The sequence below is a fragment of the Moschus berezovskii genome, chromosome 5 (assembly GCF_049115385.1).
Source record: "Moschus berezovskii isolate FMDL1 chromosome 5, NW_MosBer_1.0, whole genome shotgun sequence".
NCBI lineage: Eukaryota > Metazoa > Chordata > Mammalia > Artiodactyla > Moschidae > Moschus > Moschus berezovskii.
This window is the reverse complement of record NC_142464.1, coordinates 75,293,507-75,319,101: the sequence shown is the minus strand read 5'-3', so window position 1 is coordinate 75,319,101 and position 25,595 is coordinate 75,293,507. Positions and strand designations below refer to the sequence as shown.

General features: G+C 40.0%; 1 protein-coding gene across 1 annotated transcript in view; it reads right to left on the bottom strand.

The window, feature by feature from the left end:
• GABRB1 (gamma-aminobutyric acid type A receptor subunit beta1) overlaps positions 1–25,595 on the bottom strand; it is a 499,524-nt gene that overhangs the window by 31,244 nt on the left and 442,685 nt on the right. The window contains exons 6-7 of the mRNA XM_055434502.2: positions 2,991–3,128; positions 2,738–2,890 (exon numbers count right to left, since the gene is read on the bottom strand). Coding sequence (XP_055290477.1) covers positions 2,738–2,890; positions 2,991–3,128 — 291 coding nt within the window. The remainder of the gene's footprint in view (positions 1–2,737; positions 2,891–2,990; positions 3,129–25,595) is intronic.

The window sequence follows — 25,595 nt, the reverse complement described above, 5'->3', positions numbered from 1 at the left end:
ACGTCTCTATCTGTCATTTCCAAGGTGGTTCCCTCTGTTTTAGCTTCTGTCTGCTGGTCTCTTCAGTGTCTAATTTCCACCCTGATACTAGGGGGTGGGTGGACACTTTTTAAGGCTCAGTTTTTCAGTCCTGTTCTGGGAAGGGAGGAACGCTGCAGTCGATTATCTCTGGCGTCTGTGGGGAGTGCTCGCAGCGTCTCGGCCACACTGGGTTTGCCCCCGCTCACAGCACGTATGCTGTCCCAGTCTATACTGCACAGGCTCTAGGTTGCTCTGCCGGAAACTGTCCGAGGCCGGCACCGGGTTGTATGCACTTCCCAGGTCTGAGCGGCTCAAGTTCAGGCTCTTAGGTACTCCACAAAGGCGCAGACTTGGTTGGGCCTGCGTTTTGTGCCTTCCCCAGTCCGAGCAGCTCAGGGGACCTTCCCCAGTCCCCGCCACTCAGTTTTCTGGGTGTACAACTGGCGCACCTTCTCAGGGGGATATCGACCGGCCCGAGCCCAAGAAGTCCTGATTAGCAACAAGCCTGTCTGCAGTTTGTATCGGATGCCTTTCTGGGGCCGCGGTTGCCCGTTCCGGCTCTGGCTGCGCTCCCTGCCTGTCTCAGCGGGGAATGGGGGATGGGCTGACTGCAGCCGGCTCGCTCTGCTCAGTCCTTTATTCTGTGAGCGGGGCTGGCAGAGTCATAGTTTAGAGCTTTCCGCCTTTTCGTGGGGAAGCTATCCCACAGTCTGCTTTGCTTTCCCCAGTTCTCTCAGATTGTTCTCGCGGCATTCAAGCCCAGTCCTCTCTCTAAGCAGTTCAGCCGGCTCCTCCCTGCCCAGCCCCCGCTTGCTAATGGCGTATGCAGGCGTCTGCGCTGCTTCTCCGCTGGGAGTTACCGTTTGGCGGGTAATCTGTGGATTTTAAAAAAATCTTAAAAAAAAAAAGAGGGTTATGTGGCCCTCTGAGCTTCCAAGGCTTGCCACAGATTCGCCAGTGAGAATGTTTCCTGGTGTTTGGAAACTTCTCTCTTTTTAAAGCCTCCCTTCCCGGGACGGAGCTCCGTCCTTACTTCTTTTGTTTCGCTTTTTATCTTTTATGTTTTTTCCTACCTCCTTTCGAAGACAATGGGCTGCTTTTCTGGGTGCCTGACGTCCTCTGCCAGCATTCAGAAGTTGTTTTGTGGACTTTACTTGCGTTCAAAAGTTCTTTTGATGAATTTGTGGAGGAGAGAGTGGTCTCGCCGTCCTATTCCTCCGCCATCTTGTTCCTCCCTCTACTATTTACTTTTTTGAATAAAATTTTAAATTTCTCATAATATAATTCTACCAAACCTCTGGTACAGAAACAAACAATTCATTTAAAATACATCAATTCCACTTCTGCTTCTAGTCCTTGGCTTAAATTTTTTTAAGCAAGGGGGAGTTGGTAAATAAATTTCTTTTCTACTTAAGTAGGTTTTAAACTACCTTAGGTTTTACATTTCAAAAGACAGTTTTATTCATTATCTTTATATGCTGACATCTCTAATCAAAATATTATTAGCTTTGAGTTTAAAAAAGAACCGCAATTCAAGACCTTGATGGTTCATATTCCCTGCTGTGGAAATTGTCCAGTGTTTTTCTTTAACCACGGCATATATATGTATTCATGTTCATATTCAAATAATATGTGCAGATACATATGTATGATATGATAAACTATTTGTCTAGTTTCCTTAGTCTTGGAATGTCCAAAGGTTGATGAGGGGCTGCTAGCACTTGACTTTGTGAGCCTTAGATACTCAACCAATAGAAATGAGCTGTAGACATGAGGACTAATCTAAGGGTGAAAGGTTATACTGATTATTTAATCCAGTTTAATACATTATTTAATACAGTCTTCTGTATTCTCAGAAGACCTCGGTATGTTAGGTCTATACCTAGGTAGGTATGTTAGCTTAGTCACAAATTATGCTCTTTTGCATGCACATATGCATGCATGTGTGTGTGTGTGTGTGTGTGTGGTGCATGAATAATCCCAGAAGATGATAAATGAAATGGCTCTGAGTCAAATAATAAGGCCGACCCACACATACCCAGATTCATCAGACAGATCTTACATATTCTAACTTTCCAAGGAATCCTTTAAAATTAAATACAGCTCTTCAGCTTGCAGCAATTATTCAGTCATGGCAAGATTAATTCTGAATTTTTTTGTTCGGGAAAGAAACCATTTTTATTCTGTCCTGATCACAGATCATTAATACAGCTGATGAATATCTGTAATTTCTCAAGTGAGAGAAGCTCCATTTAAGGGAGATTCGGATAGATACAATTTAACTACATTTAATATTCAAAAGATAGTATTGACATAGCTTGTGAATGGTTACAAGATTTAGCTTTCTTCAGGTCCATTTGAAAATAATGTAATAATGTTCTCCATCAAAGAAAGCAGGAACCAAGGAAGAAATCACAAAGTTAGTAAAAATTAGTGTAATGAGAATTTAAAAATATGCTCTAAGAAGCACTTATATAGGGTTGAATGCACTCCAAGATTATTATTTTTTTAATTTTGGTAAAGTGATAAAAAGACGTTATGTTGTAAAACATGCACTCTGTTAAGTGCTTACACGTTGATGTTTTATTACCAAGCATCCTTAGGGTAATCTCATCCTTTGGCTCTCTATGTGAGAAGCCCTTGCCTGTAATGCTTCTCATTGGTTGTTATTTGAAGCGAAATCCCACCAGCCCTCTGGGGTGCTGGAATGCATTACCTAGTGCAACTCTGGCTGCAGATGCATCATAATTGATCCAAAACGACACCCAGGACAGAATTGTAATCAGTGTGGAAGGCATGTAGGTTTGCAAAATGAAGTAACCAATGTTTCTTTTTAGACGAAAGCTTAGTGACAGTCGTGGATATGCCCCTGAATGGAAAAAAATAAAAGAAAAAAAATCAGACGGTCATTTGGTTGGCTCCATCTTCTTTCTCAGCATCCCTAGTACATTTTGAGGGAAACTTCTCACCTGTTGTGAACTCCACCTTCTTGGACACCATCTTGTAGTCAACAATTGAAAACTGAGGGAGCTCAATTTTATTCACTCCTGTTACTGCGCCCTCTCCTCCATTCCAGTAAAACTCAATGTCATCAGTGGTGTAGCCATCTGAAATGAAGAAACAGCATAGTTAGATAGAGTTCAGTTGGCCTAGAAATTCATTTTGAAGACAGTCAGGGATCTGAGAAAAAATTACCAGTGATTGATGACAAGATGATGTTTTAAATCAGGATGACAAAAGAGATTTGTTGAGTGCTATTTCTGATAGGCTGATTGTGGTTGCATTGAGCAGATGGACACAGCTGGGTTTGGTGAACATAAGCTCTGTCATCATTCAGTGATATCTGCTATCACTGCTGCCTATTTATTCTCATTGCGTCTACCAATGGGAACTCTTCGATTAGATTGGAGGATGCCTGGATTCTAGGTGTCTTGGCATAGAAGACTCTTAAGAGTCCCTTGGGCTGCAGGGAGATCAAACCAGTCAATCCTAAAGGAAATCAACCCTGAATATTTATTGGAAAGACTGATCCTGAAGGTGAAGCTCCAATACTTTGGCCACCTGATGCAAAGATCCAACACAATGGAAGACTCTCATGCTGGGAAAGATTGAAGGCAAAAGGAGGAGACAGCAGAGGATAGTGAGATAGCATCACCAACTCCACAGACATGAATTTGAGCACACTCCAGGAGACCGTGAAGGACAGAAGAGCCTGGTGTGCTGCAGTCCCTGGGGTTGCAAAGAGTTGGACTTAGTGACTGAACAATATTTAATCACAACAATTATAATAATAGAGCTCATATTTGTTAAGAGAGCAACCAAAAGAATAAAGGGATGAAGTATAATGAAAGAACAAATTGGTACAGATCTGTTAAATGATCAACACATTCAAGATAGCAGTCTCTTTTTTTAAAAAAATAAACTTAGGCAAGCTTCTATTTATATCTTTTGATTATAGCTAATATATATGTGAAAATTTTAGGAACTATATGATTTTTTGATGATATTTTTATATCTTAATACTTATGAGAGTGAGCTTTAAGTAATTTAAGGAGAATGAAGAGGATTGTAGATTATGGCAGAAGGGTCTATCCTGAAATCTATTCTCTTTCATTTTTGCTCCCACTTGCCAGTAGTCTATTTAAGATTATAGAATAGATCATATATTAAAATAGCTTGCATAAAACAATGAACTGATATATCCAAAAGTCTAAAATTCACTTAAGACATAGAAGGCTATATTTGTATTTTTGTATCTTCCAAAGAGGGTCTTTCTAAGTTTCTTTTCTTTTTTATTCAATCCTTTTGTTTTCAGCCTGTATTCTTATCGTCAATCTCTGCACTGATATCCACCTATCCCAAAGACCTGCCATTCTCCCCTCTTCAAAGGAGAAGCCTCCGGTCTTCATGGAGTTGAGGTGTGGGACCAGGAATATGGAGATTTAATTGCTTAGACTCTCTGTTTTCCTGTTAATAGTCCCACCTTCATCCCTCCTGCCAAAGCTATTTAATCAGGCAATTCCTGAGATTTTTTTGGTGGGGAGGGGTCTGTGTATAAATCTGTTTACCTGCTAAGTTTATTTTTTATTTATATTCACCTCAAATAAAAAAGCATCAAATTCTTTTCCATTTAGAAAGGAGAGAACCGGGGTACTAGAAGCTTGGGTACTTGGGTGGGGGTTAGAACAGTGAAGTTAAGGAAGAAAGCTGGGCGTGGGGATTTGGCGGGGCCTATTTACTGAAGGCTGCTACCTTCAGTAACTATTTAGAGTAACTGCTGCTTTCACAGTCCTCTAATAAGATGTGTGTGTGTGTGCTAAGTCACTTTGCAACCCTGTGGACCATAGCCTGCTAGGCTCCTCCGTCCATGGGATTCTCCAGGAAAGAATACTGGAGTGGGTTGCCATGCCCTCCTCCAGGAGATTTTCTGAACCCAGGGATCTAACCCATATCTCTTATGTCTCCTGCATTGGCAGACAAGTTCTTTACCACTAGCACCACCTGGGAAACCCTTAATAAGATGTAACATGAACGTGTTAGTTGCTAAGTTGTGTCCGACTCTTTGCGATGCCATGGACTGTAGCCTGCCAGGCTCCTCTGTCCATGGAATTCTCTAGGCAAGAATACTGGAGAGGATTGCCATTCCCTCCTCTAAGGGATCTTCCTGACCCAGGGATCAAACCCAGGTCTCCAGCATTGCAGTCAGATTCTTTACCATTGGAGACATTCCCTTAATAAGATGTAGGAGAATTTTAAAAGTGGAGACAGAGAGAGAGAGATGACTACCTCCTGTGCATCAGTAGGGGAATGACAGCTTGCCTGGAGCCCACCATGCTTTCCACCTAGAATACTGTTTCCATTTAGGGTACTCTGGATATTGGGTCCAAACCCCAAGGGATATGCAAGACAAACACAACAATATTTGTAAGAAAACCCAGTCATACTAGGGAAGAAAAACAAGCAGAACATTCAAAATAGATGTCATCTCATGAGAAGAACTATTGGAGAAAGCAGACAAGAGTATGAACTTCTCATTTCCCACCCTATTCAAAATTTGGGAACACATAAGGATATATGATTAGCATGGAAAAAGTTCCTTACTTCCTTGTTCTGAAACCCATAGGTTTTAATAAAAAAGTGTGTTAGATTAATTGATGAGACGATGCCACTGATGAGGCCAGATTAGTGGCTTGGATGACAGTTTGAACAAATTACAGAGAAGTGGAAAATATAAGGGAAGAAGTGGAAAATATGAACAGTGGGCATGAGTGAGAAGAAGAGGAGCTGAAACACACAAAGACAAAATACAAATTTCCCTGAATTTAATAACTAAACCATTTTGTCTATTGACGGGCTCATTATATCAGGCAATCCTGATATCATTCCTGAACTCCAAGGTAAAATAATAATTTTACAATTTTCCAGACACAGAATAGAGGGTGTTTTCACAGGAAAAGCTATTGGGCTTCAGATATACAGTTCTAGAAAGGAAGGGATTATAGAATAAAAATTCAGAACAGGTAGAGTAAAAGCAAAAGGGCAGCAACTCGGAGACTCAAGAGTCCCATTCTCTGCTGAAATACCACTTCCTTCCAGAGAAGATACGTAAAGATCCGAGAACATTACCCAGGGACCTATTTGAGGAAACTGTTCTACAGAGGACTCCAGTCAAACAAAGGAATCAGGATGGATAACTAGGATATCATCAGGGAAAGCACTTTGGAAACAGGGGGGCTGGGAAGAATTTTAAGACAACTTTGCTCAAATCTATGGAAACACATTTGAAAATTTGAATAAAACAGATAATTTTCTTATAAGAAAAGCATTTGCTAAAGCTTGAATCAGGAGAGGCAGAAGATCAAAATACATGTTGGCTGAGTCCCTTTGCTGTCCATGGAAACTATCATAGCCATACTCCAACATAAAATAAAAAAATTTAATTAAACAAACAGACAAAAAGCTTGATGTTACCCCTTACAAACAAGCACCAGATTCCAACGTTTAAGAACTGATAATTCTATTTCTACTTAAACAATTCCAAAGTATAAGCTAAGAATAAAAACTTCCAAATTATTTTCATAAACAGAACATATTAGTGAAACAAGATCCAGCAGGGCATTAAATAACAATGCATAACATAATTAAATAAACAATGTTTATTCCAGGAGTGCAAATGACTCAATATTAGAAAAATCTAGTAATATACTTCATTATATTAACAGATCTAAGGAGAAAAAAAAGCATGTGATTATATACACAGGTGCTAAAAAGGCATTTGACAAAATTTAATAGCCAGTCTGTTTTTTTTAAGAAGATAAACACCACCACCCAATAAATATGACTATATGGATATTTCCATAATGTGGTAAGATATAACTTTCTCAGTCTCAAAACCAGAATCATGCTTACTGTGGAAATAGTGGCCTATCCCCATGAAAGTTAAGAACAAAATAAGAGTGTCCACTGTCATTACTATTATTTTTAACACTGTTATGGAAACACTAGCCATCAAGTAAGTGAATGAAAATTTTGAACTATAAAGTTGGAAAACTGCTGGTTAAATTATTAAGATTAATTATACAACCGCATATCCAGTAAGCCCTAAAGAATGAACTGAATGACTATTACAAACAATAGAATTAGTTTGATTATGGGGTACAAAATTACTACACAGAAATGAGTGGTTTTCATATATAAAAACAAAAATTTACAATGACTGTTTTTAAAATAAAGATAAGAAATATCTAGTAATAAACTTAGAAACAGGCAAGATGTACATGAAGCAATATTTGAAACACTTTTGGAAAGCACAAAAGAAGCCTTGAACAAATAAAAAGGCATACCATATTTCAAATAGGAAGACTCAACATCATAAGTTCATTTATAATTTAATGTGATTGCCGAGTAATACCAATGGGCTTTTTTTTTGTGGGGGGGACTAGACAAAAGTGATTCTAAAATTAAAATAAACAGATTTGATAATCTAAGACAACTGTAAAAGTTAAGACTCTCAAGTTTGTGCTACTAACTTTAGCTTGACAACCAGGCACTAACCTATGCGTGTGTGTTACTCACTGGATGAGTAGGTATTTACTGAGTGCAGACTATGTGCTGGGAATGGAAAGTTACCATGGTTACAGTAGTCAATAAAACTGACATGGCTCCTGCCCTCCTGGAGATTGCATATTTCATGTAAAATGTTACATATCTCACCACAAAATTCCTTTCTAAATCTTTCTGTGTGGATTGGCTTCCTTTAGTACATGTTCTAATATTTAGGAAAGCTAAAACTACAGTTCCCAAGGTAAAGATTTAGGTACCCTTATTAAATGAATTCAAGAAATGTCAAAGGTGATATTTGAGCATTCGTTTTGGTGCAGTTCATCCATTATAGAGGGGGCTCTGGAACCAGGAATCCTGGTTTTAACTTTCTGTGGTCCTGGAGTCAACATGATGGCAGGAGCTACCTGATCACCAGCTTCCTGGTTGCGGTCAAGCGCTCAGCCCCATGGTAGGGCCAGTCTTCACTGTGGTGCTGGGAGTCATTTCTAGTTGCCCAGGCTAGACTAGCCTACTACTTCCATTTTTTAATTTTGTAAGCAGCACTTCCTAATTAAATCTCTTTCTGCTTGTTGCCAAATGGTCTCCTATAACAATTCTGCAACAAAGATCGAGATCGATATATTGTCTTTCTCTTCTAGGGAAGAATTCTTTCCTCCAGATTTGGGATTACCAGAGCTTTCCATTAAGACCTCTGCTGTGGCCTCTACTGGTCATCCATTCGCTGTTTCTGTGCCTCACATCCTGCTTTCTAAACTCTGTTCTGTACCTCTGGGGCTGGACTCTCTGTCTCTCTTGCTTCCTTTAGATGCCCCTAGGAAGAACGGGCTGAAGATTAGAAGGTAGAAGGGGAAGGCAAGGCCCTTGATTCTGTCTCTGACAAGGTGGCAGTGTTGCTGTTGCTGGCAATCACTGCTGGGACAGTGGAGGTGATTCCAGACTCTCACAGCACCTCTTTTGGCACCTCCATAAACAACCAGGACAGCATTTCTAATAGGATCCAACAGATTCAGGCTCATGAGCCCTTGCTCCTGGCTTTTGCTCCCTTAACACCCTTTTCTTCTTTCTCTCTTTTGCTTTTCCAGATCTTCCAGCCTTTGTAATCAATTCTCTCTATTAAGTTCTCCTTTTCTTAAATTAATTTATTTTGACGCTAATTACTTTACAATATTGTAGTGGTTTTTGCCATACATTGATATGAATCAGCCATGGTTGTGCATGTGTCCCCCATCCTGCATCCCCCCTCCCACCTCCCTCCCCATCCCATCCCTCAGGGTTTCCCAGTGCACCAGCTTTGAGTGCCCTGTTTCATGCATTGAACTTGGACTGGTGGTCTGTTTCACATATGGTAATATACATGTTTCAATGCTGCTGCTGCTAAGTCCCTTCAGTTGTGTCTGACTCTATGCGACCCCATAGACGGCAGCCCACCAGGCTCCACCGTCCCTGGGATTCTCCAGGCAAGAACACTGGAGTGGGTTGCCATTTCCTTCTCCAATACATGAAAGTGAAAAGTGAAAGTGAAGTCGCTCAGTCATGTCCAACTCTTAGCGACCAAGTGGACTTCAGCCCACCAGGCTCCTCCATCCATGCAATTTTCCAGGCAAGAGTACTGGAGTGGGGTGCCATTGCGTTCTCCTGTTTCAATGCTATTCTCTCAAATCATCCCACCTGCACCTTCTCCCACAGAGTCCAAAAGTCTGTCCTTATATCTTTTGCTGTCTAGCATTAGGGTCATCATTCTAAATTCCATATATATTCCATATATATGCGTTAATATAATGGATTGGTGTTTTTCTTTCTGACTTACTTCACTCTGTATAATAGGCTCCAGTCTCATCCACCTCATTCCCTTTTTGAAACACCTTGAGTGGTTTCTGCTTTCCCACTGAGTTTCTGTCAACACATAGTACATCTTATTGTGCAAATATTTTATCTGTTTAGATAGTTTTGTGTTTATCTTTGCCTTTTGTCTCCTGCATCTCTCATTATATTATGTACTTTTTGAAAGCAAAGACCTTCTTTTATTCATTTAAGCAATTCTCAAATCCTAGAACATATTTTGCCCATAGTTATGCATCCAATATATGTATTTGTGAATAAATGAATTTATGAATGTTGTTTGCTGCTTAGGGGTCTGAATTTATTGTCTCAAATTGGTAACCTGATATATAATTTATCTGGTAGCATTCTTGAGCCAGATACACTCTTGATTATAGTGATTCTGCCTACAGGAGCCTTACAGGTGGGTCTGGGCCCCAAGGAAATGGAAAAAGCTGCTTATTAATTTTAGGCTTATTGAGTAACTAGGTGATAAATTACAACCTCAGGCTGATTTTCAAGTTTTGGGATTCTATGGGAGAAATATGTAAATAATATCTAGAGTTGAAGGACCAGAGATGGTTCAGTTTGGGATTGAGAGGGGAGAAGATAGTAGTGAGCTTAAAACTTCTCAATGTTCCCTCTTCTGCAGGGCAGCAGAACTCTTCAGTGCCATGCCCAATAGCAGAGCAGGAGTACGGCTGTCAATCACTGTGGATTTTAATAGGATTTAATGATTTATACAGTCAGTGGTCTGGGTCTGTATTCCCAAGCTCACTTGATTTTGTTTAACTAAAACCTCTCAGGCTTAGTGTTCAAGGCACTGAGATAATTACAGATGATTTGGGGGAAAAAAATAATGCTCACTCCATTTTAGGTAGACGTGTGAGTTCTCATGGGAACAATAATGACAGCTGGATCCAAAGGAAAGAAGAGAGGCCTAGAAATAAACTATTATTCAAAGATTACACAAGAACATTTTGCCACAGAGAGCGAACATCAATTTACTCACACCCAAACAACCTATTTACCAAAGGTTCCCTTTATGAACCAGTGACTTCACACAGTGTCTCAAAGCCTGAACACTTGGATACCAAGGATATTGTTTCCTAGCAACAATAACCACACAGAAGCTCTCAAAATTTCCTCTCAGCCCCTGGGGACTTCTTAGTGGTGCAGAAAGTACAGATAAAATTAAGTTGATGTCAGTGGATAAAGATGCATGGAGCTAGTACAAATGTACAAGGAACTGGATGCTAGTATTTCTCTTCACTTCTTGAAACACTCTATTTTGGATGCATTTTCTAACTTGGAAATAAAAGTTACTCCCTGCTGTGCTTAATAGAGCTGGGAGGATGGTCTAAAATTGTACTGAACTGTGTTTTAGAGAATAGAGAGATTTCAGCTTCTAATCCACAAGTGGACATAAGTAAATCTATTTCCCTCTGTGGCGTGGCCACAGCCTTATAGCCAGTTTCGCAGTGTTGGGCTTGATTGGTTTAAGCCAACTGTTTAAACTCCATCCTCTTTGCTATCGTGATTGGCTCAGGGTTAAGCAATAAGTCATGTCTAAAACAATTAGGTTATAGCAGTCTCCTGGCCACCTTTTTTGCTTGGAAATAGGCATGTGACCCAAGTTGGTCCTGTCCTAGAGAAAGCTAGGAATTGTGTTTAAAAGTTGGAGGAGAGAAATTCTCCCTTTCTCTTTTAGCTGTAGGTAAACAAGAAATGCTCAGTGGAGAGTGGCCAGTCTAGCTATAAAAGCTGGTTTCTTCCCTTTTTGTTTATGCCAGTCATTATTAGCACCTAATTCAAGTCACTGATGATCAAGATTTTAGTTGACCTATTGAAATAGATTTAGTAGTCTGCCCCTCTATGCCATCTTTCACATGAGGGCCAAAATATTAGGAATTTATCAACATCTCTGGTCTAGGAGCTGTGTAGATCCTTCCTATTACAAAGTTATTAGATATTTGTAATGGTGCATTTCTGAAGCAGGTAAGAAACATGTCTCTGTTCTTAATCACTCGCTCAGTCTCGTCCAACTCTTTGCAACCCCATGGACCACAGCCTGCCAGGCTTCTCTGTCCATGGGCAAAATTACTTAAGTGGGTTGCCATGCCCTGCTCCAAGGGATTTTCCCAACCCAGGAATCGAACCCAGGTCTCTCATATTGCAGGCGGATTCTTTACCATCTAAACCACTAGAAAACTAGTTGGATCTAATCCTTTCAGTGGTTCCAAGTCTACTGTAGCACTTACTCTAAAGGCTACTTGGGATTCTTTTCTCATTTATCTCTGTATCCTAAGAAGCAGTAAAGCAACCAGGGAAGCCAGATTTTTAAAGCATTCTCACAAGTATTAAGAAACTGTAGGTACAAATCTAGGCAACAAGCCACTTTATAACTGACTCCTACCTGATGACTCACCGTTTGAGTGGTCATCCTCTCCCTAGGGATGGCTCTCTTGCTATTTTCTTCAGTTCAATTCAGTTCAGTCGCTCAGTCGTGTCCATCTCTCCGCGACCCCATGAATCACAGCACGCCAGGCCTCCCTGTCCATCACCAACTCCCAGAGTACACTCAAACTCATGTCCACAGAGTCGGTGATGCCATCCAGCCATCTCATTCTCGGTCATCCCCTTCTCCTCCCGCCCCCAACCTTTCCTAGCATCAGAGTCTTTTCCAGTGAGTCAACTCTTTGCATGAGGTGGCCAAAGTATTGCAGTTTCAGCTTTAGCATCAGTCCTTCCAATGAACACCCTGGATTGATCTCCTTTAGAATGGACTGGTTGGATCTCCTTGCAGTACAAGGGACTCTCAAGAGTCTTCAACACCACAGTTCAAAAGCATCAATTCTTCGGCGATCAGCTTTCTTCATAGTCCAACTCTCACATCCATACATGACCATGGGAAAAACCATAGCCTTGACTAGACGAACCTTTGTTGGCAAAGTGATGTCTTGCTTTTTAATATACTATCAAGGTTGGTCATAACTTTCCTTCCAAGGAGCAAGTGTCTTTTAATTTCATGGCTGCAATCAGCATCTGCAGTGATTTTGGAGCCCCAAAAAATAAAGTCTGACACTGTTTCCACTGTTTTTCCATCTATATCCCATGAAGTGATGGGACCAGATCCCATGATCTTTGTTTTCTGAATGTTGAACTTCAAGCCAACCTTTTCACTCTCCTCTTTCACTTTCATCAAGAGGCTTTTGAGTTCCTCTTCACTTTCTGCCATAAGGGTAGTGTCATCTGTATATCTGAGATTATTGATATTTCTCCCAGCAATCTTGATTCCAGCTTGTGCTTCTTCCAGCCCAGCGTTCCTCATGATGTACTCTGCATATAAGTTAAATAAGCAAGGTGACAATATACAGCCTTGACGTACTCCTTTTCCTATCTGGAACCAGTCTATTGTTCCATGTCCAGTTCTGACTGTTGCTTCCTGACCTGCATACAGGTTTCTCAAGAGGCAGGTCAGGTGGTCTGGTATTCCCATCTCTTTCAGAATTTTCCACAGTTTATTGTGATCCACACAGTCAACATTTAATTAGATTTCTAGGTAATCATTAGAAAATATGTCTGTATAATAAGAAAAATCCATCTTTTCTGAGAGCACTCAGCATCTGATCTTTATCTACCCTTTGTGCTAACAGAAAACAAGCCAAGTACATCTCTTATATGACAGTACCTCTTATGTTTGAGCACACATCTCATCATCCCTTTCATTGTTTCCTTCTTTAGGTTCTGGTCCTTCCCAGGATATACTCAACCTATGAAACTTCTCCTCTCAGTAGTTTCCAGATTGCTGATATACTCCTTAAACCATGGGAACCCCAGAATGAGAGGTGGCCATGTCTACCTCATCCCTTATCCCTCCTTTTGAGTTATCTGGCAACTTTTCCTGTTGTACTGATTCACCCCCAAGATTAAACCTGCCCTGGTCATTGAGCCACTCCTGAGTGATTTAGAAATACAGCAGCATCAGATTTGGAATTATGTCACATCCTTAGATTTGAAATCTTCAAGTCCAGGGTTGTTTGCTGGTTTCTTAAGCATTCCTTGAGAAGTCCTCCACCATTTTCAACCAGATCTAAGATGCACAGGAAGCAGAGTCAGGATTGTCAGTCTTCTTCTCATGCTGGCCAAAACTGGCCAGTTTCTATGTTTGCCCAACGTGTAAATTTCCAGAATGACTTTCCAAAAGAGCTGCTCCTTCATATCTGATTGTTTAATACTGCATAATCCATTAATGTTGTCTATACTTGGTCATCCCCTATTAAAGACTTTTAGATCTCAAGTACCTTTGCTTTTGGAGACAGCTTCCCACTTCATTTTCAATATATTAAAATGTATTCCATGTTAAACTTAATTTATGTGTCACTAATAAAAGTACTAATAAAAAAATAAAACCACTAGAACATTCAGGTAGGACCTAAATCAAATCCTTAATGATTATACAGTGAAAGTGAGAAATAGATTTAAGGGATTATATCTGATAGAGTGCCTGATGAACTATGGACAGAGGTTCGTGACATTGTACAGGAGACAGGGATCAAGACCATCCCCAAGAAAATGAAATGCAAAAAAGCAAAATGGCTGTCTGAGGAGGCCTTACAAATAGCTGTGAAAAGAAGAGAAGCGAAAAGCAAAGGAGAAAAGGAAAGAAATACCCATTTGAATGCAGAATTCCAAAGAATAGCAAGGAGACATAAGAAAGCCTTCCTCAATGATCAGTGCAAAGAAATAGAGGAAAACAACAGAATGGGAAAGACTAGAGATCTCTTCAAGAAAGTTAGAGATACCAAGGGAATATTTCATGAAAAGATGGGCTCAATAAAGGACAGAAATGGTATGGACCTAACAAAAGATATTAAGAAGATGTGGCAAGAATACACAGAACTGTACAAAAAAGATTTTCACAACCCAGATAATCACTATGGTGTGATCACTCATCTAGAACTCATCTAGAATCCTGGAATGTGAAGTCAAGTGGGCCTTAGGAAGCATCACTATGAACAAAGCTAGTGGAGGTGATGGAATTCCAGTTGAGCTATTTCAAATCCTGAAAGATGATGCTGTGAACGTTCTGCACACAATATGTCAGCAAATTTGGAAAACATAGCAGTGGCCACAGGACTGGAAACGGTCAGTTTTCATTCCAAACCCTAAGAAAGGCAATGTCAAAGAATGCTCAAAGTACCACACAATTGCACTCATTTCACACGCTAGCAAAGTCATGCTCAAAATTCTCCAAGCCAGGCTTCAGCAATAGGTGAACTGTGAACTTCCAGATGTTCAAGCTGGTTTTAGAAAAGGCAGAGGAACCAGAGATCAAATTGCCAACATCTGTTGAATTATCTAAAAAGCAAGAGAGTTCCAGAAAAACATTGATTTCTGCTTTATTGACTATACCAAAGCCTTTGTGTGGATCACCACAAACTGTGGAAAATTCTGAGTTGGGAATACCAGACCACGTGACCTGCTTCTTGAGAAATCTGTATGAAGGTCAGGAAGCAACTGGACAGTTAGAACTGGACATGGAACAACAGACTGGTTTCAAATAGGGAAAGGAGTACATCAAGGCTGTCTATTGTCACCCTGCTTATTTAACTTATATAGAGTACATTATGAGAAACACTGGGCTGGATGAAACACAAGCTGGAATTAAGATTGCTGGGAGAAACATCAATAACAGATATGCAGATGACACCACCCTTATGGCAGAAAGTGAAGAGGAACTAAAAATTCTCTTGATAAAAGTGAAACAGGAAAGTGAAAAGTTGGCTTGAAGCTCAACATTCAGAAAATTAAGATCATGGCATCCAGCCCCATCACTTCATGGCAAATAAATGAAAAAACAGTGGAAACAGTGGAAGACTATTTTTCTGGCCTCCAAAATCACTGCAGATGGTGACAGCAACCATGAAATTAAAAGAAGCTTACTCCTTGAAAGAAAAGTTATGACCAACCTAGAAAGTATAGTAAAAAGCAGACATTACTTTGCCAGCAAAGGTCCATCTAGTCAAGGCTATGGTTTTTCCAGTAGTCATGTATGGATGTGAGAGTTGGACTATAAAGAAAGCTGAGTACTGAAGAATTGATGCTTTTGAACTGCGGTGTTGGAGAAGACTCTTGAGAGTCCCTTGGACTGCAAGGAGATCCAACCAGTCCATCCTAAAGATCAATCCTGGGTGTTAATTGGAAGGACTGATGTTGAAGCTGAGACTCCAATCCTTTGGCCACCTGATGCGAAGAACTGACTCTTTGGTAAAGACCCTGATGTTAGGAAAGATTGAAGGTGGAAGGAGAAGGGGACGACAGAGGATGAGATGGTTGGATGGTATCACCAACTCAATGGACATGAGTTTGAGTAAATTCCGGGAGTTGTTGATGGATGGGGAGTCCTGGCATGCTGCAGTCCATGGGGTCACTAAGAGTCAGACACGACTGAGTGACTAAACTGAATAAAAGTACTGGAATGCAGGTGACTTGTTAACATCATGTTATATTTGTTTTAATATTATAGTTTCCCTGGTGGCTCAGCTGGTAAAGAATCCACCCGCAATGCAGGAGACCTGGGTTCGATCCCTGGGTTGGGAAAATCCCCTGGAGAAGGGAAAGGCTACCCACTCCAGTATTCTGGCCTGGAGAATTCCATGGACTCTATTTTCCATGGGGTCACAGAGAGCTGGACGACTGATACTCCAATACTGAAACTCCAATACTTTGGCCACCTCATGAGACGCGTTGACTCACTGGAAAAGAGTCTGATGCTAGGAAGGATTGGGGGTGGGAGGAGACGGGGACGACAGAGAATGAGATGGCTGGATGGCATCACCGACTCGATGGACATGAGTTTGAGTGAACTCCGGGAGTTGGTGATGGACAGGGAGGCCTGGCGTGCTGTGATTCATGGGGTCGCAAAGAGTCTGACACGACTGAGCGACTGAACTGAACTGAACTGAGTGACTTTCACTTTCACTTTTCCTTTATGTATTTTGGATCCAATAATTTAAGATCCTTGATAAACTCGTAGTATGTAGACGTTTTGCCTATAGTACTTGATGGTGAAATAATTTTGCTGGAGCCTAGGTACCAACTGGGCTCTAGTACACTGCCTAAGATCTCCTTCTATGCTTTCTTTATTTGAAATATATCCAGTTTCTCCTAAATTTACCACTGGTGGGAATTCTGCTGCCATCACCAGATCTTGTGATCCTGACTGTGGCTTGTCCTAACATTTAAACTGGCTCCCACCCAGAATTTCTCAAGATGAAATTGTCATGCAGGTTGGACTGCATGCACTAGCCATCCCCATGGGTTATTAGGTGCCCTCTCTGAGGCTGAGCCTGTCTGACCCTGTCTGACATCCTTCCTATACCATTTTTTCTGGCCTCATACTGATGAAGTTCCTACATGCTTTCTGCCATACCTGTCCAAATCACAGTATTCTTGGTATAGCTAGCTAGCAAAGGGCAATACTTTCCTTATTCTAGTTACCTGTTAAAGCAACACAAGTTTAAATGAGCTTTTTGACAGTCACGTTATTTTTTTCCTTTGGATTCAAACATAGCATCTAATATAGTCCCCATTAAATTGATCTAATTCAACTTGACTTGCTGTTGAGACTTTTTTTTTAATCTTTATTTGCTCACCTGCGCTTCATGTTCTCTTCAAATTTGATAAACATGCCTTTTATCATTATTCTCTTGATTAAGACAAATGTGGGATGTCAGAGACAACGATAGAACTCTGTTATGGTCTATCAGCAATGTTCCTTTAGATTGGTATAAAAAATCTTTAATCAACATTTTGCAGGGTGGCACCATTATCTATTCATTTAATATTCACCTAATGGTTTTAGCTTTGAGTCGGTATCTCCATATGTATCAGTGTCAAGTCTATTTTGACTTGTGTTTGGAGAAATCCAGCTGCTTCTGTGGATTACTGAGAACTTTTCTTTTTTTTTACTGAGAACTTTTCTATGGGATCTGGGGCTAGAATCTTTCCCAGACTGAATCAGCCTCATCAGCCTAAGTGTCTTTGAATTTCTCTTTCTAACTTTCTGGAACATGGAGTGGTGTATTCCATTCTGTCAACACTAATACTTGTTTAGTGTACTAATGGTGTGTAGGTCCATGGTAATAACTTTCCCTTCACAATGCCCAGTTAATGGAGCTCTATTGAATTAATATATGTGGGTGCATATGTTTTAGGCAAATTATTGGTTAAAGATCAGAATTAAGGTTGCTGTATGGCCAAAATCAGTGGTGAAGTAAAAGATAATCACACCTGGAAATGCTAAAATCTTACTATTAAGTGTTTGTCTTATGTGTTTTTTTACCAATGGAAGTTACTCAGTACAAACAACTACTAGCCATCTACATTTTATTGTCTTAATAGTCAAAGGAGAATATTTTATATCTTGAAAAATTCTTATCCATCTCTTTTTAACTTACATTAATTTCAATGTAGTTAATAGAGGTATCTCTTTATGTGCTGACCATGGATTTTTTATTTTAAAAATTTATGTGGTGAATATGGAAAAATCTTTTAAAAATAGAACCCCAGTAAACTATTTTTTTTTAATGTTCTCAGTTCAGTTCAGTCACTCAGTCGTGTCCGACTCCTTGCGACCCCATGAATCACAGCACGCCAGGCCTCCCTGTCCACCACCAACTCCCAGAGTTCACTCAAACTCATGTCCACAGAGTCGGTGATGCCGTCCAGCCATCTCATTCTCGGTCGTCCCCTTCTCCTCCCGCCCCCAACCTTTCCTAGCATCAGAGTCTTTTCCAGTGAGTCAACTCGTCGCATGAGGTGGCCAAAGCATTGCAGTTTCAGCCTTAGCATCAGTCCTTCCAATGTTCTAAAAAATGTCTAAATGTAAGTTCAAATCTGTGAAAATTATTTGTATGCCCTGTAGAGGGCAGTCAAGACCTTCCAGGTTTATAAGCAGAGACAGGATATTGTCTGAACAGTTTATTTTCAATTGCAGGAGTTTTACATTTTTCCTGACTATTTTAGCTTTGAATCACTGATTCCCACAAGGTTTTATTTTAAAATTCATTTATGTTAAATAACACTAGAACTTGGTGATGGACAGGGAGGCCTGGCGTGCTGTGATTCATGGGGTCGCGGAGAGTCGGACACGACTGAGCGACTGAACTGAACTGAACTGAACTGAACACTAGAACAATTCTGATTAATATATCTAGTCACAGATTCATATTTTTAGCTAGAAATATCTATTTGTATTTGAATACATACAACTCTAATTGTTACTAGAATGATTATAACAAATGACTTGTTTTGGTATATTTAATGGTTAAGTTGTAATCTCACTACATCTTCAAAAGTACAGACTATGCTAGTTTAGCCATGCACATGAGTTAACAAACATGTATGTGTAGAAAATGGACCCATCCTTCACATCTCTTATTATTATTATGCAACTGGTAGTAATAAAACACACTGAACTAAACATCAACCTTCTATCAGGTCAAAATTAATTTTAATTTATATTAACTAATTTGTCTAGTTCCTAATTCCTTTTATCTATAAGCTATGTCTTTTAGTCTCATATACCATATCAATCACATTCAGATACCGTTTACTGAGACCTATTTCATTCAGTTTCTAAATTATGCCTTCTACATTTGTGGATGAAAAGTATGTAGTCCCTGACTGGATTTTTACAAATGTGTTGCACACAATACACAGTAATAAATATAGTAGCTTAGGAAGCATCACTATGAACAAAGCTAGTGGAGGTGATGGAATTCCAGCTGAGCTATTTCAAATCCCAAAAGATGATGCTGTGAAAGTGCTGCACTCAATATGTCAGCAAATTTGGAAAACTCAGCAGTGGCCACAAGACTGGAAAAGGTCAGTTTTCATTCCAATCCCAAAGAAAGGCAATGCCAAAGAATGCTCAAACTACCCCACAATTGAACTCTTCTTACACACTAGCAAAGTAATTCTCAAAATTCTCCAAGCTAGCCTCCATGCTAGTACATGAACCGATAACTTCCAGATGTTCAAGCTGGTTTTAGAAAAGGCAAAGGAACCAGAGATCAAATGGCCAACATCCATCGAATCATAGAAAAAGCAAGAGAATTCCAGAAAAACATCTATTACTGCTTCATTGACTATGCTAAAGCCTTTGACTATATGAATCACAATGAACTGTGGAACATCTTAAAAAGATGGGAATATCAGATCACCTTACCTGCCTCCCAAGAAATCTGTGTGCAGGTCAAGAAGCAACAGTTAGAATAAGACATGCAACAATAGACTGGTTCAAAATTGGCAAAGGAGTTGTATACTGTCATCCTTCTTATTTAACTTATATGCAGAGTACATCATGTGAAATGCCAGGCTGGATGAAGCACAGGTTGGAATCAAGATTGTTGGGAGAAATATCAATAACCTCAGATATGCAGATGATAGAAAGTGAGGAGGAACTAAAGAGCTTCTTGATGAAAATAAAAGAGGAAGATGAAAAAGCTGGCTTAAAACCCAACATTAAAAGAACAAAGATCATGGCATCTGGTCTCATCACTTCATGGCAAATAGATGGGGAAACAATGGAAACAGTGACAGACTTTATTTTCTCGGGCTTCAAAATCACTGCAGATGGTGACTGCAACCATGAAATTAAAAGATGCTTGCTCCTTGGAAGAAAAGCTTTGACCAACTTAGACAGCTGTTAAAAAGAAGAGACATTACTTTGCTGACAAAGGTCCATCTAGTCAAAGCTATGGTTTTTCCAGTAGTCATGTATGGATGTGAGAGTTGGACCATAAAGAAGGCTGAGTGACAAAGGATTCATGCTTTTGAGCTATTGGGTTGGAGAAGACTCTAAAGAGTCCCTTGTACTGTAAGGAGATCAAACCTAAAGGAAATCAATGCTAAAGGAAAACCTAAATGAAATCAATCCTAAAGAAATCAATCCTGAATATTCATTGGAAGGACTGATGCTGAAGCTGAAGCTCCAATACTTTGGCTACCTGATATGAAGAGTTGACTCTTTAGAAATAAGACCCTGATGCTGGGAAAGATTGAAGGCATGGGAAGGTGGGGACGACTGAGGATGAGATGGTTGGATGGCGTCACCGACTCAATGGACATGAGTTTGAGCAAGCTCCTGGAGTTGGTGAAGGACAGGGAAACCTGGCGTGCTGCGGTCCCTGGAGTTGCAAAGAGTCAGACACGACCGAGTGACTGAACAACAACAACCAAGCTCTAGTATCTAAAAGTGGTTGGTTTTATTTTCCAACAAGATCGCTTTTCTCTTGCAAATCTCAACCATTTTTGAATATGCCGTGTTCTTTTGGATTTCCTTTCGGATCAAGTTGGATAGCTCTAGCAACTAGGAGGCCATGTGTTTTTGTGGCTCACAAACTATTATATGTTTTTGTATAATTTCTTGGCTTTTGAAATCCTTGTGACTAGAATGTTGAAGAGCTGACAGTTCACAGTTGTTTGTATCAACAGTTTATCTGTGCTCTTTCCCAAGTGCTAGGTTGGTGTCATGGAGGTTATTGTGGTAGGCTTGTTGGGCACATTAATATCTGTGTTTTAAAAACTGCATTGTGTCTGGGCATGACGGAAAAAAAAAACCTATCAGATTAATACTGATTTTGCTGGAATTGACTTTTCACTCCCTGTAACTTGGCAGTTACACTGATGAAACATGTGGCTCGCTGCCATTTTATTTATGTTGAGGGTTTTATTTCTGATGTCCATGAAATAGGGAGATAGGCAAATATAAATTTATCTTTGAAGATGCTTGATGTAGAAGTCTGAGAACAACAGTTAGGAAAGGGCATTGTTCTAATGTTATTGCCTTTTCTCAGGCCAGGGAAGAAAAACTGTGAGTATCATTTTCATTTTCAGAGGAGGGAAATGAAAGTACAGATTTCCATGACCTGATTGGGAAAGCTGAATGCTTCCAAGTTTCTATCTGTGGAAAAGGGGCCAATAATTTGCAGTACCTGACTCATAGGGAAGATAAAAAATGTTGTTTTTGCAAAGTTACAGCTACAGAGTGCTTCTTAGAAGAAATCTATCTTCAAAATACTTACAAGCATTACACAGGCACCACCTGTTGCTTCTGGATAGGTCTGTAGCCTTGTTCTCAACCAAGGGTGGCTTCCTCTGCTCAGGGGACATGTGGCGACACCTGAAGGCATTTTGGCTGTCACAACTTGGGGGATGGATGCTACTAGTATCTAGTGACTAGAGGCCAGGGATGAGGCTTGATGTTCTGCAATGGTCAGGGCCGTGCTCTGCATGAATTATCCAGCCCAGCATGCCAGTAATGCTGATGTTGGGACACTTTGGTCCATAGCTAGAGGGTAGAATGTGGTTGGTAGAAGGTCATATTAAGACTATGGGGGAGGGGAGGGATGGATAGAGAATTTGGGATGGACATGGACACACTGCTATATTTAAAATGAATAACCAAAAGGATCTTTGGTATAGCACAGGGAACTCTGCTCAATACTATGTATTAATACTAACTTAGATGGGAAAAGAATTTGAAAAGGAGTAAAAAAATAGAACTGTCTAGCACATAGCTGATAATAAAGTTTCTTAAGAGGTAAAAAAAGGAAAGGGTATTTGTATTGGTGATAGGGCAAGTGGTTCATAATTTACTTAGATCTCATTCTAAGCAGACAGATCTTTCATGAAAGGAAGATATAGACTTGTTTTGTCCTCAAATCACAAATAGAGTTTCTTATAATCTAAGGGCCTCAGGCCAAGACAGTAAGATTGTGGTTACATGCTACCGGGGACAGGGTAGAGGGAAAATTGACCTTTGGGAAACCTGACTAACAAGCATGGCAAATTCTTGGCTCTTTGGTTTAAAAGATACTAGCCTGAAAGAAGGATGTCCATATACACAAACTTTCTGAAGAATTCTTTTCAACCTTAACTCTCCCAACACATAACATAATTTAAAGACACTTCAAGGAAGGGAATAGGGGGAAAAGAGCAGAGAGGAAGGAAGAATCAGATGTGAATTTGGAAAGCCCTGGCTGCCTCTGCCCCTTCATGCTGGGTTCTATGGTGGGGGTATGATGCTAGACAGCTGCTTTAAAGTTCTGGATAGGAGTGGAGCGTCCTATCCCTGGGATTCTCCAGGCAAGAACACTGGAGTGGGTTGCCATTTCCTTCTCCAATGTGTGAAAGTGAAAAGTGAAAGTGAAGTCACTCAGTCGTGTCCGACCCTTAGCGACCTCATGGACTGCAGCCTACCAGGCTGCTCCATCCATGGGATTTTCTAGGCAATACTACTGGAGTGGCTTGCCATTGCCTTCTCCGAATATAATGTTAAATGTGCTAAAATAATGGAAGGTACAAACGTTACAGAAGCAGCAAGGAGGAAATGTAACAGTCATCCACTAGAGCAACTTGAGTGTGGAAAGCTCATGTGTCATTCAGTTCAGTTCAGTCGCTCAGTCATGTCCAACTCTCTGCGACCCCATGGACTGAAGCACACCAGGCTTCTCTGTCTATCACCAACTCCCGAAGACTGCTCAAACTCATGTCCATTGAGTCAGTGATGCCATCCAACCATCTCATCCTCTGTTGTCGCCTTCTCCCCCTGACTTCAATCTTTCCAATGAGTTTTCCAATGAGTCAGTTCTTCACATCAGGTAGCCAAAGTCTTGGAACTTCAGCTTTAGCATCAGTCTTTCCAATGAATATTCAGGACTGATTTCCTTTAGGATTGACTGGTTGGATCTCCTTACAGTTCATGGGACTCTCAAGAGTCTTCTCCAACACCACAGTTCAAAAGTATCAATCTTTCACCGCTCAGCCTTCTTTGTGGTCCAACTCTTTACATCCATACATGACTACTGGAAAAACCATAGCTTTGACTAGATGGACCTTTGTCGGTAAAGTAATGTCTCTGCTTATTAATATGCTGTCTAGCTTTCTCATAGCTTTTCTTCCAAGGAGCAAGTGTCTTTTAATTTCATGGCTGCATTCACCATTTGCAGTGATTTTGAATGTTCATACTCTATTAAGCTTTTTACTAAATATTGGTTGAATAAATGAAGGATTCATGGACGTTGAGGAAGAAGATTGGGAATAAAACTTTTCTTTGCCTCTTTCATATTCTCACTGCCCTCTCACTAGTCAAGTCATGTCAGCCTAGCTGGTGTCTCTTTCCTCCTCTCATGAACTTCTTTCTGCAATAGCTTGTTTTATGTTTTATGGTAATTCAACAAAGAAGAAAAATGTATTCCTGGTGTGATTTTAAACTGGCAAGACTGGAAAATATTTCAAATGCATAGCAAAGAAAACAAAAGAACAAAAAAGGCAACCTGAAGGATGGGAGAAAATATTTACAAATCATATATCTGGATAAGGGGTTAATATCCAAAATAGACAAGGAATTCATACAACTCAATAGCAAAATGCCAAATAATCCAATTAAAAAATTGTGCAATGAACCTGAATATACATTTTCTCATAGACATATAATTGGCTAACAGGTATATGAAAAGGTGTTCAACATCATTAATTGTCAGGGAATGACAAATCAAAATCATAAGGACATACTACCTCACACCTGTTACAATAGCTATTGTCACAAAGAAAGATACATTTTGGTGAGGATGTAGGGGGAAAATAACTCTTGTGCACTGTTTATGGGAAAGTATATTGATACATATGATATGGAAAATATTATGGAGTTTTCTCAAAAAATTAAAAAAAGAAAAAAGAAAATACCTTACAATCCAGCAATTTCACTTTCAGGTATTATCCAAAGCAGATGAGCTCATTATCTCAAAGGGATATCTGCATTCCCATGTTCCTTGTACACACACACACACACATACCTAAATACTCTGCCATTTGTGAGCACAGGATGAACCTCCTGGACATTGGGCTAAATGAAATAATGACACAGGAAGATAAATATCACCTGATCTCACTTACATGTAGAATTAATGGCTTAATTCCCAAATCAACTGGGCCCTTTTAAGCTTCTCCCTTACTTGATCTCTTTGGTGTACTTACTGTTGTTGATTACTGCCTCTCAGAACCTCACCTTTTCTCAGTTTCTTGAAAGAACATTTCTGCGTTCTCTTCTTGTCTGTTTCTGACAGTTTCTCTCCCTCTTGGGGTTTTCTCTCAAATAAAAAACTGTGATGTTCCTCAGGGAACATCCTAGTCTTCTTGGGTAATACTTCCACTCTTGGTTTTAACTACTGATGATGATTTCTAAGCCTTAAGTATCTCAAGGATATAATTCTCATTTGAAACTTAGACTTCAAATTTCCAACAATCCACCTGTCATCCTCAGATGAAAATTCTGGCCATAAAACTCAACATGTTTATCACCTCATCTCCTAAACATTCTGTCCCTCTTCTGGTACCCCCACACTCCCAGTTCATGGCACTGTTATTCAACTAGTCACTTGTGGGAGCCATCCTTGATTCTGTTTTGTCACTTACTGTGAATGATCCTACAAATATTTGTGTGTGTGTGTGTGTTTTCCATTCCTGGACACATGGAAAATCATATTTCCCAGACCCACTGCAATTAGTCAGGGCCACGTGACTACTTCAAGTCAGTGGACCATACCAACAAGAACAAAGAGATGATACATATTCTTCAGGCCAAAGCCAATGTCTGAATGCTCTTTCCCTTTCTGTAATGACCCAAGAAGCATTCTCTTCAAGATGGTGTTGCTACAAGATTATAGAATCTCCATCAGCTGGGTCCCTGAGTAATTCTGTGGAGCAGAACCCCTCCTCCGTATCAATTTATGATAGACAATGTAAACAGAGTAGAAGCCTCTGCTGTAAGTCATTGAAATTTTGGTGAGTATTTCTGACTGCAGCATGACCTAGCTTTCCCACTGATACATTTACCTCATCTGATACATAAAAACTTCTTTCAAATTTCCTCCTCTCCTGTCTCTATTATCTTACTTCTATTCACAGTTGCTTTCTTGGATAACTTCCACAGCCTCCTAGCTGGCTTCACTAAATAGTCAAATTTTTATCCTTTCAGATTCATCTTCAACATGTATACCAGGGTGCTTAATTTAAAATACAAATATGACAATGTCACTCACAGCTTGAATCTTTTAATGATCCCTCATTACCTATAATAGTAATTTAAAAAGTTTGTTCCCTGGAACAGTTAATTGGTATCTGGA